The 15,123-nt window shown below is 34.6% G+C and overlaps 1 protein-coding gene across 5 annotated transcripts in view; it reads left to right on the top strand.

The window, feature by feature from the left end:
* The window catches only part of LOC112464047 (FH1/FH2 domain-containing protein 3), a 138,059-nt gene that overhangs the window by 79,375 nt on the left and 43,561 nt on the right, over window positions 1-15,123 (top strand). Inside the window, exon 1 of one of the 5 annotated variants that reach the window (XM_025030821.1) lies at window positions 6,576-6,717. The exons of the other annotated variants lie outside the window; for them this stretch is intronic. Coding sequence (XP_024886589.1) covers window positions 6,704-6,717 — 14 coding nt within the window. The 5' untranslated portion in view covers window positions 6,576-6,703. Of the gene's footprint in view, window positions 1-6,575; window positions 6,718-15,123 lie in introns of those variants that run through there. 5 annotated transcript variants of the gene reach the window in all.

The following is a 15,123-nucleotide window of genomic DNA, read 5'->3' as shown; positions in this document are numbered from 1 at the left end:
TGCCTATTATACTGCACTAAGGCACGATTTCTTATACTTCCGCAGTTGCATCACACATCATGAGTTCAAGCTGAACCGTTATCTACATTTCCTTTCTCTATCTATAATATAGCCTGAGATGTAATATAATAGAATTGCTTATCTGTGTTAGTTGATCGTGATCGAGTTCGATTACGCTTTATCAGCGAGGGCATCTCGTACAATTTGCAAATTTCTCGAGGTTGTTAATAAATTTAATTAGCTTCTTTTTTGTTATGTAAATATAGATGCAATTAAGATATTTAGCATTTAACATTAGAATCATTTTGACGAATTAAACGTCAAGAATACAGAAGCTCAATAAAACCATATTATTTAGCAATATTAAGAAAATGTGTTTTTGGTTTTTGTATTAGCAGAATTTTATTATAAAACTTAATTCACAAAATATTGAAACACGTTCAAGAAACACGAGAAAAAATATTTTATTAAAATTTTACCTTAAATATACATATTGTCTGCAAATTATTTGGAATATTATAATTCCAAAAATTTAAAAACAATATTCACTTATTATCATATACGCGCGTTGAGGTTGTATTGCTGCATAATTATGATAATTTACACAATTATCGTATGTGTAAATGTAACATGTAATTAACTCTAATATTTTATGAGAGATAATATTGTATGATTCGGAATCTATTAGTTAATAATTATTTATATAAAATCACGTATTTATTTAGTTATTCCATATGTTTATAAATTTTGTTTTTATATATGGTTATTAGAAAACAGCTTTCCTTAGTTTTTTATTGTTTATATAGTATAAAAAATTTATCTTATACATATAAAACTCAAGAATTTATTATTTACAATATAAAATATAATTTAAACATATATACCAAGAACATATGTAAAAATACATATATATTTTTACTATACAGTATGTTTTTTATCTTTATCGTCGAAAGTAAATCTTTCGATGATACGAAAGTATTTATGACTTTAAATTAGATTTATTTAAGCTCCCTACTTTTCGTACAATGATTAACGCAAATCGTGCGAATGAGGGAAAATTATCTTCAAAGAAATTACTTTTAGGCAACATACAGGTCTTTGTGTTAAATTCGTCGTGAAATTAATGACTGAGTTGATGTAGGAGTTCCATTTGTCTTAAGAAACGCATTTCTTTTCAGAACTTGGACCATCATCATAGAAAGTCCTTTTGTATATGACCTTAATGTATATGACCATTTATTCGTACGATCGCACAATGAGCTTCTCGAAATTATTCTTTGTTGCCACATCACACGATTAATATTGGAGAAAACTAAATTGGTAAAAAGGATCATCAAGCGGATGATCAAAGACATTTTGTCTCTCGCAGAATTATGCGGTGAAGCATACATCATAAACTTTATATTAGCTATTTGTTAGATTTGTCCTGATAGAACTTACTTCATTTTTCTTGTATAATATCAAGCAATTAAATTCTGTTGGAAAAATAATTGCGCACAGCTATAAAATGAGAAAATTGTTGTCAAAGTAAAATCCATCGACGCCGATACGTATATAAATTATTAATTAAACGTTAAAAACAGTGAGTTTTATGTCGATAGAATATATAATTAATGGAATTTGTTCTGGACAATGAAATTTAATTAGCTTTGTTTGAAATTCAATTGTTAAAAAGAAATGTTACTAAAATGAAATGTATTGAAATCTGACAGAGAGCTCTTTCGCAGCGTACAATTTTGCAGTAAAACCATTTTGTTTTTAATACACGGTTTTCTAATAATATTTATAATAGTAATTAAATATATTTATAATAACAATTGGCTAAGCAACTAATTATTTTAAAATGCGAGGGATTAAATGATTCGCACGTGGCTCACCTGTGTATGTGTACTTTCCATCCGTATACGCATGTCTCTTTTGACACTCTCCACATGTTTGAGCGGTCTGTATGCACCGGAAGGAAGCGCCAGCGATCGAAGTGCAAGACGCCGGCTGTATGCGCCAGCACGCCGCCAAGAATAGCGCGACGCGGCGGTGTCGCCCGGGAATGCCTGGAATCGTTCGTGAGAGTATGAACGGACAGTCCAGAGGCAATGCCTATGACAGGAGGTATGGAAGCGAGGGCCGGGTGACGAGAAGAACGCGAAACTCAACAGGCGAAGCACGTTTCTCTCGTTCGTTCATGGAAAACAGTCGAGAATCGATACGTTTCTATCGAATAATCGTGCGTTTCTTACTAACATAGCTAGTTCAGAATGTAAGAATAAGTAGCTGGGTAAATATCTAAGGCATGCAGGGAAGAAGCAAAGCTAACGCAGTTTTGCTAGGTTCGTAACTCTGTTTCACAACCAGAAAATAATAAAGTGACAGTACAGCATGTAAGACATTTAAATTTATTTTGTAAAAATCGGGATATTAACAAGCAATTAACCGCAAATGTTTTATATAAAAGAGAAGAACAGCTCTAATGATTAAATTGTTCAGCTTATGATTTTTAATATGCAACATGTGTGCTGCACATGCTGAAAACATATTAGACGAATACATAGACGGAGAAAAAGGAGAGGATTAGTAGACAGTAATTTATAGCGCGACGAGGATATCGATGAGCATGGATTACCGGCGGCGTGTGATTAATTGTTGCCGTATTAGTTACCGTTACGACGTGGCCGAACTCGATTAATTACCATGCCGTCGCGCGTCACCGTACTTTATAAGCTGCCGGGTAAGCGCGCCTTTTTTACGCGCCGCGGAGGGTAACGTATGAGCGCGGATTAATTAACGATGAATATCGACATCGGGGCGACGTTACGAAAAGTGGCCGCGGTTCGATTCGTTTAACGATAACGTCGGACGTTTTCGCCGGCTGTCACAATGGCACGAGCGTAAACGACCCGCAGTAATAAGTTTGATATTAATGTACGTTATCAAGAGCGGACTTGGGGAATACTGAAGTTTCCCGGCGCGGTAGAATAGCACACGAGAGACCCAGATAAGGACATAGCGAAGTTCTGCTTTATTCGACCCATTTGTAATCTTTAGGGAGTTTGAATGACTTCAGAATTATCCGCGATCAAAACTTATCAATGTCATGATGACTCTTCATTCTGTCTTTACCACATCTTTTTAATGGCCTATTTTAAAGACAAGTAGAACAAGAAAATATGAATGGACATTAATTATAGTAAATGATATAATTATGAAGAAAATAATTATGTTAATATTTTGTATATTGACTTAATTTTATTTCCTTTTACTGTAGGTATACAATAATAAATTAAGGATTTGAATTATTATATGCAATTGTCTTATATTGTTGCTTAAAGTAATAAGAGTTAAATAATATATTTTTTTTATAAATATTAAATCTTCCAATGTATGATAAATTTTTTTATGTTCCATAACAATTATTCTGTTTAGTAAATATTCGACATGTTAAATTATAAGATCTTTTAAAATTATTTTTATGCTCGAAAGAGATTGGCAGTTGTCTTCACTCCTTATTTTGCGGTTTCCATCCATCGAGCACGAAGCGTAAAAAGCAGTCACTTTCAGACTCGTACAAAACTTGCTCGCGGAATTTCATTGTTTGTAAACACTCGTACTTGGCTAAAACCTTTTGGAAGCGAAATTTCCTCGACCTGCATTGGCAGGTTCTTAGTATTCCGAATTGGTCTCGAGACAGTCGTAAAGAAAAGAATCGCTGGTAACGGACGGGCAAAAACCGAACGAAATTCGTGTGTTCCATCGTTCCTGCATGAGTTACGGGAATCGGAGTTACGGTATTGCTATAACGAAGCAACGACTATAGCCATTTATAATCGTTAAGAGTTCCGATGAATGAGCGATCTGCGCGGCCGCGAGGCTTTTCCACCTAAGCGCTGCGATCATTCACGGGATCGTTTTTCTCTCTCATGGGCTGCGTCCGCGAACATTGCTTTAAAGAAAATATCTTCGCTAAAATTAATCATATATTTAGTCTGAATTATTCTGTCGACGATGATACGGAATTGTTTTGTATTTTCTACGGCGAAATGTGGTGTCCCGAGGACTACACGCGAAATTGTTGAGATAATTAGTGAGTCAGAATACGTTCTAGAATAATGCTTCTCCAACCCCGCATACTTCGTAGCGCGCGTAGTCTTTCCCCGCCCCTGATTCTGCTACGCGCTTCCTCGCTCTCACGAGTAACCGAGGTGGTTACCGCGATAGCAGTAGACTCAGCGAATCATCCGTCTGCAACAGAAACCCCGAGATATGTATCTCTCCACCTTGGCTAACAACCGGAGATTAACGAGTTGCTTTATCCGTCGACGTACACCCGTCCGCTGCGCGCCGCGGCCGTAGAGATACGAATTCTTTTCGCGGCCGTACGAAGCGGGGTAAGAATGGAGGATGGTATCATCTAGTCGGGAAGGAGTTCTTGGGACGGGCAGACAGCGTTAATCACACTTGCGAGAAAATAATACAGCTTCGTCGGGGAAAATGCAACATCGCTATATTACGTGACGCGACCGTATAGTGATATGATTTTCTAATTTAAAAAAGGTTCGGCGATCGCCGATGTCATTAAAATAATGATTACATAATTTGTGACATAATACATTTTATTAGTTTATATTGATAGATATTATTATTAAAATTCTTTTGTGACTTTAAGCGATATATTACGAACATAATATAATATTTTCTGAAAATTGCACCAAATCAAATCTGATCAAAGTTTCCCAACGAACGATTGCAGTTACGGTCGACTATGATTTCACACCGGCATCATGCTTGCGCGAATTTGAATCGTCTTAGTCGTCGTGGTCCTTCATGGTCGATTGACAGTAATCTTGAATAAAAAAACGAAAATAGGTGCCGAAGTGAATTATTCTTGATGTGCAGTGAAATTGTATAATTATCGGAACGTAATTATATGCGCGTTGCATGTACTTGTGTTAAATGAATTAAGCAGCACATACGGATACATACTCGTACATATATCCATGCAGACGCATTATAACTATCGGCAGATCTAATGGATCTGTTTCTCGCAATTCTGAATTATGTTAATGAACTATTTCAGTGACTGTGTTAATTGATAAAACGTACGTTCAAGGATGCGGTGCTGGATAGATTAATTCAAATTGGTCACTGAAATTACTTGAAATTGAATAATGAATTCAATTTTTATTTTTAGATAAAACTCGTAATATAATATAATTATTAAGTAACTAAGATTATACTAAGTTATCTTAAATTTTCACATATGCATTCTTTGATGAATTTGGAATTGACATCGTGACATTGGTAAAATTGTTATCTTTGCATTTATGATAAGCAATTTGAAATTTAATGAAATTTACAAACTAAATTTCAGGAATACGAACAAATAACAAAACTTTACTTTTTTATTTTTAATCAAATAGAGAGAGATTTTATGGGTAAAGAAAATACGAAAAATCTACACCTTAGATTTTGGCTTGAGAAATCTGTAATTTAAATCATTTAATTTAAATTAATATGATTATATTTATTAAAGGTGAAGTTTTATTTGAATATTTTAAAAATATTTGAGAGTATTCAGAAATATTGCATTATTCAATTTTCGTGTTACCAGAGATATAAAACGGATTCTGTATAGATTATACGTATATTGCATTCTTTGTCTTCCTTTTTCTTCATCGGGAAATTCTCGTGCACGGTAAGACGATACTCTCGCAATGTACTTCCCGCGTGCAATTGTGCATACACACAATACAATCAAAAAAAGCGAAAAAAAAAAAGAATCGTTTGCTCGTGCGATGCGCTTTGTAATCGCTCCGACTCCGGTCGGTCCCCGCATGTCTACATGGGAAACACGTACGCCACCGTACCTTTGCGATTCTTTATTCTTTGCTCCCGAAGTACAATAGTCTTCATAAACTCGAGGCACTTTTTAAATAGTTTTAGTTAAATGCTAAAACATATCGCGATAACGTAATTCCTGTTTCTAAAAATTAAAGCAAAAATAAAAATTAAATTAAATGGAAACTAACATTGATTTCCGAGTCTCACGTGATACAGGCATTTTATCAAAGGCATTTTAAAAAATATAATGCTAATGATAAAAATCAAAAAAGAGAATGATAACAACGATAAAAGTCTTCTTTAAAATGTACCAAATGACTAATCTAGAAATTCTTCTGAAAAGAATACTTAAGTTTCCGTTAATGGATCAGTGATCCGTACAAAGGTGGATTAGTGGCAAGACACTTAGTTCCGCAGCTATTGATACGCATTCCCGTTACAGATGAAATTTCGATGAACATGGAATGTGCTTGTGAACGGTACTGTAACGTAAATCCTGCGTGCACATGCGCTTACACAAACGTACACTTACACTGTCTGTGACAAGCGAGGCGTGTGCATTGTCGAAAATGAATATTACATATAACATACGCGTATGTGCGTATATACGCGAATATGTGTACCAGCACAGCGACCACTCAGCGTTTTGATCTCCCACCAGTTTCTATTGTGGCGAACGCAGCGACCAGGCAGCAAGAAGCCATCCTGGTACCATCCCAGTCGTTGCTTAGACCCCGAGAGCGCTTCTCGAGCCGTCTTCGACACGAGCTGATAGTTTCTTAACGCGTTCGCGGGATCGAAAGTGAGATCGGGCTGCATGAATCGTCGATTCCAGATTATTTTAGTGATATGACATTGCGACAACGTGATGCCGCCAAATTGGTAAATATCGGTCCATTCTACACGTTTTTATAGCGATTAAACAAATGATTTTTATTTGTCGGTTAATATATATTTATTCGGTCAAGCTATATAAAAACTATATAAAGCATTTGTCTAAATCTAATAAGATATCCTGATATCGTATAGAATAACACAGTGTAATGATCTTTTCATGATAAAATTAATAACTGTTATAAAATAGTTTACTTTAATTATGCACGGGAAGTATTAAATAAGATATCTGCAGATCTTTTTTACATGCGTAAGATCTTAAATACTAAAAGAAACATAAGTTTCAGAGGAGCAATATTTCTTATCGTTTATTTAGCAGAAAATTATTTCTATTTTATCTGACATATTTATATATATGATCTGGCAAAAGAAGCAAACAGCAAACAGTAAACAGCAAATATAGATATTACGAGCATTAGCATGTTCTTTATTTTCTCTTTTTCTTATTTATTAAAACGTGTTCAAGAATTGATATAAACTTTGTCAGCAAAACATCTTTACACTAATAAGATTAATTCTGACTTATATGTGATGTTATATTGGGAGTATAATAGATGTGAATTCACTGTATTGTGGCTTAAAATAACTGAAGTATCTGAGAAAATTTGAAGGAAAAATGTACCTTTCTTCCTCTTTTTGTTATAGACATGTTATTTGTTTTCAAATACGGATTTTAAAAAGATAGATATATGCTGTTATTGTCAGTAATAATCGCATTGAGAACTTGATTTTTGCAATCGTGTGAGTTAATCTCAAAATGTATAGCACTATCATTTCTCGTCTCTCTTTAATGTTGAAAAAAGGGATACTCGCGAAGGCAATTGCTTGAAGGTAATAACTGAAGGGAGAAATTTTTCTTCGGGCGTCAGTGCTGGTTATGCAAAGAGCATGCTTGAGACGATTCGACGCCTCAGACGTGCATCTGCATCCGCGATGCAACAGGTGCAACGCGTTCGGGAATGCATTTGAATAATTGGGACGTACGAGCGCGCGAGAACTACCTCGTATTGCGTCAGGATGTCTCGGTAAGATCGATCATGGTGATCCAAGATGAATTTAGTTATGCCCGCGCTCGATGCATCTTTCCTTGATGTAGCTCGATAGCTATTCTTCGCGTAATTTATGAAAACTTCATCATAAAATCAATTTTTAGAGGAAAAACGTTATTTTCGGTCAGGACTGGATCTTGATACTGCCTACTAATATTATTCATGTTAATTTTGTGTACAATTCTTCGTCTTAGCAAACCAAGCGTTGTCACTCACGGTCTTGAAACGAAATTTCAACTAAAACTAGCACAGTACAATCACATTATTAAATTGATAAAATCAATATAATCACACTAACACAAATCTTTGGAATATTAAAGATATACGATACGGGATATATGTAGGATAGGATACGAAATATTTATCATAAGAATTCTATTATGAAGAAACATCTAAATTAAACATATCTATACGTATTCACACAGAACGATCAAACGAACTTTAGCAGTACAGTTTGATAATTTTAAGTGGATTTATTATGTCAGAACCTATTCTAAATCTTTCTAAAATAAAGAAAGAATAGTTTACAGATTATAATAATACAGATAGCTGTTAAATTTGCTTTCTTTTACCTAATGTAATATGCTCTTATTAATTCCCAAGTCTAAATAACCACTGAATTACACTTGCTCAATTTGTCAGTGACTATTTTATATATTCTAGTATTATATGGAACATTTATTACAATTAATGTATTATATAGACATATTTTACATAACAATTATATTACAATTAATTAAAATTTTGAAGATAACGCAGAGATCGTTAAATAAATTTCATTAGACATGATAAAATTTATTTAACGACTTCTGCGGTATTTTTAAATTTTTTAAAATATTTGATTTACATATTATCGAAAATTTATTCGCATTCTCGCTTTGATACATACATTACGTTATCCGAATCGAAAAGTATAGTAATTAAAAAAAAAACATTACTTCACGTTACCGCTTATCTCAAGAATATAACGGAAATAACTTTTAATTGAGATACAGCTGAATTTTGATGTACGATTTAATTGATTTACAATTTTTGGTATTCGTGACATTTATCCTCTTGTTTATAATCTCGTCAAGTTTCACACATAAATCAATCATTTAAAAATATTGCAGCGGATCGTATATTTGATACATTGACATTTTTTATTTCACGATACATTCAATGGCTGTAAATCATATCAACATCTGCATGTAAAGCTGTGATTGCATTATCAAATTTTATTATTTTATATGCGATAAAATTTATAATATATTTTTGCTTTTTTCTTGCATTTGTTTACTATCTTCAGAAAGCTGATGGAATTTAATCTTGCTAGTTTAAAGGTTTTTGATTATCCATTAATTCTAAATTATAATTCACGAGTAAGATTATAAGGTACCCTAGTTCTTTCCCTTAATTCTTGCAATTGTTGGAATTCTAAACGATTTGATTTCATTAGATAAGTGAATAATTCACGTTTTCCTTGCACAGAAATATCTCTGAGATATAAACGGACTTTGATGTTGACTGTTATTACTATTTGATTCCTCTTGCTTTGTATTTCTTGCGCTTTGGCCACTATGACGTGTACGATATTAATAATTCATTATACCGCGTTAATGTTCCTAACGGCTCTTCGCATGATTACATTTCTAATTTCGATTCCACCATTAATCAAAATTAGCAGATACCTGATTTTATTTTACATAAATTAGTTAAATGTTTTTCTCTCATTTGAATGTCGCTTGTCCTAAAATAAATATAATCTCAGAAAACGAATGATTCTTCTTGTATTGTGTGAACAGTCTAATGTACTTGATCAGAGCTATAACTATGATTATATATAGAAGATTTTATGTTATCTAATCTCGAAGTAGAAACTTTCTATAAAGCATTATTTGCAACGCACTTAATTTTTAAAAAATGTAATTATCTTGTCTTTTTAAATTTTCTTTTTTATATATACGATTGTTAGAATATCTCTGTGGATTATAAGTGTTCTTCTGTCAAAAAAGGAGAGTCATGCGGTAAGCGGCAAAAGCCGGGCGTAATCGAAGTTGTTGGCAGTACGACGTGACGCGTTGATTCCCTTGAAACGCACTCATGAATCTCGTTCACGATTCGATGACATTCCGCGGCGATTGTCGGCCCCTTGACTTTCACTCCCGCGCGTTTCGTTGATCGTTTGTGTCCGAGGCACGATCACGAGCCGTGACTCGGCCGTTATAGAAGGTGAGGGCAGGAAAGGAAGAGCGTGCCTCGTTTCCTCCGAGTTCATTGAATCCGTTCGAGTACTCCAACTTGCCCGATACTTGCGCGGCGCAACGTCCTGGAAACGTGCCGTCACGCGAATCGATCGATCATCGATCACCCCCGATCGAACTCCGAGAGTGAGCTCGGCGTTGCGCAGTCCCTTCGCTCCTAATTCTTTTAAGATTATGAAGAATACCTATATTATTTAATATCATACTGGTATCAAACTATACCTAATATAATGCTTTTAATATATTTTTGGATATTCTACGTATTACGATTGCATTGAATTTCGGATCTGTGTTTTTTATTGCTTTTGAATAATATTTTGTTATTTGGCAAAACTTTAAATTGAAAACCTACGAATTTACGTGGCTTTAAGAATTAAAGATTTTTTTTTAGATATCTTTGGACTCCATATAAGTATTGAGATAATTTGAAATAGATGTTATTTTTATAGTTACTTAACAAAATGTTGATACTTACAATTAGAGTAATACATATTAAACATACAAATTTTTTTTATTGTAACTTTAACTGCCTTTTTGTGAATTAAAAAAGATATCTTTTTGAAACTGATCCAAAATTAATTGTGTCACGTTTGTAACTTGAAGCGATTAAGGGTCCCTCATGTATAGATATTATTAATCATTTAATAAGTATCCACTTAAAATGAAATAAATCGTCATTGAGGCATTGCCAATCAATTACATATATAAATTATATTGTCAAAAAAGATTAGAAAATGTATAACATTCCCGAATAATTTAGTACGTCCTAATAATACTTATAAAGATATTATAATATCTTTAAGTATATTATAATATCTTTAATAGATCTATAATATTTATAAAATTTTCAACTGAGCTTTGTATTTACAGAAATTTAGTTTAACATTTAACATAAAATGTTTGACTTTGTAGAATAGAAAAATGCAGGCGCTTAAATTAATTGTCACTGATATTGAATTCTTGCTTGAAAAAAGAATATAGTTGAAATATTTATGTTATAACTCCAGAATATTTCAATTTTGCATTTATACTTACTTCTCTCTAATGAATGAATTTAATAACCGTTTATTGTTATTTAAAAGACCGTTTTTACTGATTGTGAGTGCAATTTAATTTTTGCACGGTATTTTTTGTCATAAATGCTGAGCATTTCACGATTTCTGTCGTGTTGGGGAATGTCATGGAATGCATTACCTTAATTTAGACGTCGTTTCCATTAGACACGGTAATTCTCTCTCTCTCTCTCTCTTTCTCGAATGGCTAGAGGCGCTAATTAGCTTCGTGATCCCAGAAAGCTGCGAAAATCGCGCTCGCTCGCGAATGCTTGGTACTTAACTTGCTTTGCCCGGTTTCAACTTGATTCACACGCGTAAGATGAGTCGCAGAACGTATGTCGCGATGTGTACGCGTTTCCATATCCGTGTTACCGTTCGCGGTCGCGTGTGTGCGTTCGATTTAAATACTGGCGGACCAATTAGAGGGGTTAATTCCTAAGTGATTTATGACTTCAAACGGGGGAGAGCGACCTGACCTTAAGCTTCGTCTCTAGTATCGTTACGCAATCGCCGACGAGCTTTATTTGTACAACCGTTAATCGACCAACACGCTCGCACTTTACGCTCACCCTTTTCGTACATGACCTCGGAGGATATTCCGGAATATATTAGCTGCTTGGGTGCTTGTTAACAGCGGATGGTGCTTTACCGAGGGGAAAATATCAGCGTAGATTTTGAACCGTACTTTAATCTGTGTTTATATTAATAAATTGTGTAATGGAAACGAAATTGCGTAAAATTAATTTTTGTCGAAATTATAGAAATCGAATTTATTAAATTAGCTATAGGTATGTAAACGAAGTTATATAATATAAAATATAGTTTTTTTTATTATGATTAGAATTGAGTGTATTATATTATATAATAGTAATTATACCTAATAGTTAAACATTAAGAAACATCGTGAGATAATGGGTAAATATAAATGCAATATTTATATTCCTGTACATATTTATTTTCTCATCTTGACATTTTGCCAAAAGTTATATAAATTCTTGATAAATTATCGGAAACTTAACGCAAATCTTTTTCCGCTAAATTACCTAATGACATTAATCAACTCACAGCTAGTAGTCGCGAAATTTAACTTTTTTCTCGCGAAGCAACTCTTATTACATCTTGCATCTGTTAAAGAGTATTTTTGTTTTTGAAGTCGCACAGTCGTCTCTTTCTTGGCAACTCCGCGAGCTGCGATTTTATTTCTTTATTCCATCTTACATAATTTAGCGAGGGAGGCACTTGGTGTGTTTGAAAATTTACTCGGAGATAGTCTCGCATGTGTATCGTATCGTTTTGCAATCGCTGTAGCCGAGAGCGGAATCGAGATCACCCGAGCGAGTCATCAGAAGACGACGGAGGACGGAGTTACTTGATCCTCTAGTCCGCAGGATCGAGCATCTCGAGGTGTAACGAAGCGAAGAGGTCGCGTCGGGTTAATATTGGCCACATCGTTCTCCTCTCAGGCGGATCCAGGTGGATCTCTATCATTAATCTTCATCGACGAATTCCACGTTGGAAATGGTACGACAGTTCGCCCTCTCCTCGCCTTCGCCTCTTCTTTTAATCAATATTTCCTGATTTTCGTTTTCATAAGATGGAACAATAGATTTCCGTTGTCGAAATTCACTATTGAAGGCAAACACTTTCGAATTTCTCTGATAGATACGTTTTATATATATTCTTATTCTCTTAATTTATAAAATTAGATTTTGTATAAAATTTTTAGATGATCTTCATTAGAATTATATATTTATATAGAAACTGTATGGCATAGATTTTATGCTTTTAGAAGCATGTTCTCATCTTGTATAATATATTAATTAAATCCCCTGAATATTAAATGGAAAATTAACACCAGTCAGCTCACGTTTTCTTTCTGTTCGCGCAAACTTCTCAACGCGAACGTCTTTAATTTAATAACTCGATCGAGATGCAGGATTCCTCGGCTCGTTCGCTTCGTAACTTCGTGACGCTAGATGCACAAACTTCTGAATTAAAGAGCGCATGAGTAAAAGACGAAGTATCGATAACAGGTATTGGAAACAACTTCGCCGGCTATCAGTGCGTCGTTCGCCAATTGAAAACTGTCGGCCGGCAGAGTTATCGCATTTAAGACAGCGGCCATTTCGCCTCCTCCACCCTCCTCCCGTTCGGGGAATCACGATTAATGCGCCATTAAGAGAGATTGGAAATCCTTTCGACCCCGGAGACTTTCGTCGCCCAATGGCACGGACGACAAAGTTCCCACAGGCGTTCGCGCCGTCCAGGATTTTGCATTCCATTTGCCCGGGGAACGTTACCCCGGCTTCGCTTTCGTTCTCCCGAGGGTGCACTTGCCGCTAGCAGACTAGCGGTAGCCACGTTGGAGGTAAATCGTATTTGCATGAGGGTTTCTCCAGCTCTCCTCAGGTAGATTTCGACGACCTCCCGCGCCCTATGACACCGTTCGTTGTTTCCTCGAGAAAGTTATGACGTCCATTTCGAGAAGGCACTTTAAATCGTGCGCTCTCTCGTATGCGAAAACATCGACGCGACGGTCTGAGCGCACTTCCTCGTCTGTAGCAAATAAATCAAGTACATGTAAAATTTAATTAATTAAAAGACGTTCTAAATTCTTGAGTCTTTGAATTTTGAAATATTTTAATTTCTTTAAAAAATAAAAAAAATAATTTTATATATCTTAAACATGAATATTGTACATTTGCCTATTATTTTTTGTTAAATCATCTTTTTTTTATTTCATTTTGCGCTGGTAATGACGAAACTAAATTTTCTTTTTAAATTACAAACGTTTAATCATTGCGACATGACAATTGACTCGTAAGAACACGAAAGGATTAAGGCGGCATTTACGATACCGAAGCGTTTTGCTGTATGTTTACCGTGGGATAATCGTTGTAAATTGCTATTGCACTCTCGCAGGAGAAATTATCACGACTCGGTAGAGGCAAAATAAAGCAGTTGAGTGTTTATAAAAGGAAACGGAACGCGCATACTCGGCTGATATTACGGCATTGAACTTGGCCCCGTGTCTGAAACTTTTTAATTTATTCGATACAACCTTTGCTTTTGGAGTTTGTTAACCCTTCGCGGTCGTTGCCATTGGAGCAACGTCGCGTTGCGGCGGCTGCTTGTTTTGCTGCCTGGTGATATATCATTCAGTGTGGTGCATCGAGCAGAATGTTCTCGAGCGAGCATTTTGTAATCTTCAGAGTTGAAAGGGAGAAAAAGAATTCGCGACCTAGCCTGGGCAATATTTCAGATGATTTTAACATCGAGTAATAAAGTATTTTAGTTCCTATATATATATATGTGTACATTTTATTAGAGAACGTGACTACTGTTATACTCTCGAATCCTCATGTATGGCTATTATCTGCTTCTATAATTTAATTCCGTAGAGAACTAATAACGGAATATTGTCACATAAATTCTTTTATTTTGAGTTAGCTCCTCTCACATATATTTCACGATATTAAGTCAGCATAATAATTTCACATATAGGATATTTTATTATTAATGTATCAACTTCCAATTAGACATTAAAAGATTCTACACATTTCAATTATATTACACTTACTCTAAGTGAATCTAAGTAAATCCATTAAATAAATTGGCTATGTTAATTCATTAAATTATATATGTTTTAATCAACGCTTTTATCTATACTTTATGTTCGTTTTACTTATTTTTGTAATGACTTCTAACACGCAATACTTCATAATTTTATACTTTAGTCTGCTGCTTTTATTTATCATATATTTATACTTAAATGCACGAAGTTGAATATGTTTTATCATAACAAATCTTTTGTTTTCTCATTTTTTTATTACTAACACTTAGGAATCTAAAGAATTGAATTATTTATCCTAGTTTTAGTTTTAATTTTTCGAAAGCATTTAGTACCGCACTTATACGCCACATTTTAAATTTGTCCTATTGCACTCTATATTCTTGCCCTTTGCCGACACTTGAGAGGGGTCGCCTAACATACTGCTACGGCCGCCATTATTCGTGGGAAATTCAGGGCGCGTAATCGCATTCTGA

This window comes from Temnothorax curvispinosus, unplaced genomic scaffold (genome assembly GCF_003070985.1).
Source record: "Temnothorax curvispinosus isolate PA1 unplaced genomic scaffold, ASM307098v1 QBEX01013839.1, whole genome shotgun sequence".
NCBI lineage: Eukaryota > Metazoa > Arthropoda > Insecta > Hymenoptera > Formicidae > Temnothorax > Temnothorax curvispinosus.
Note: the sequence above shows the minus strand (reverse complement) of the source record. Positions and strands in the feature narration are given on the sequence as shown.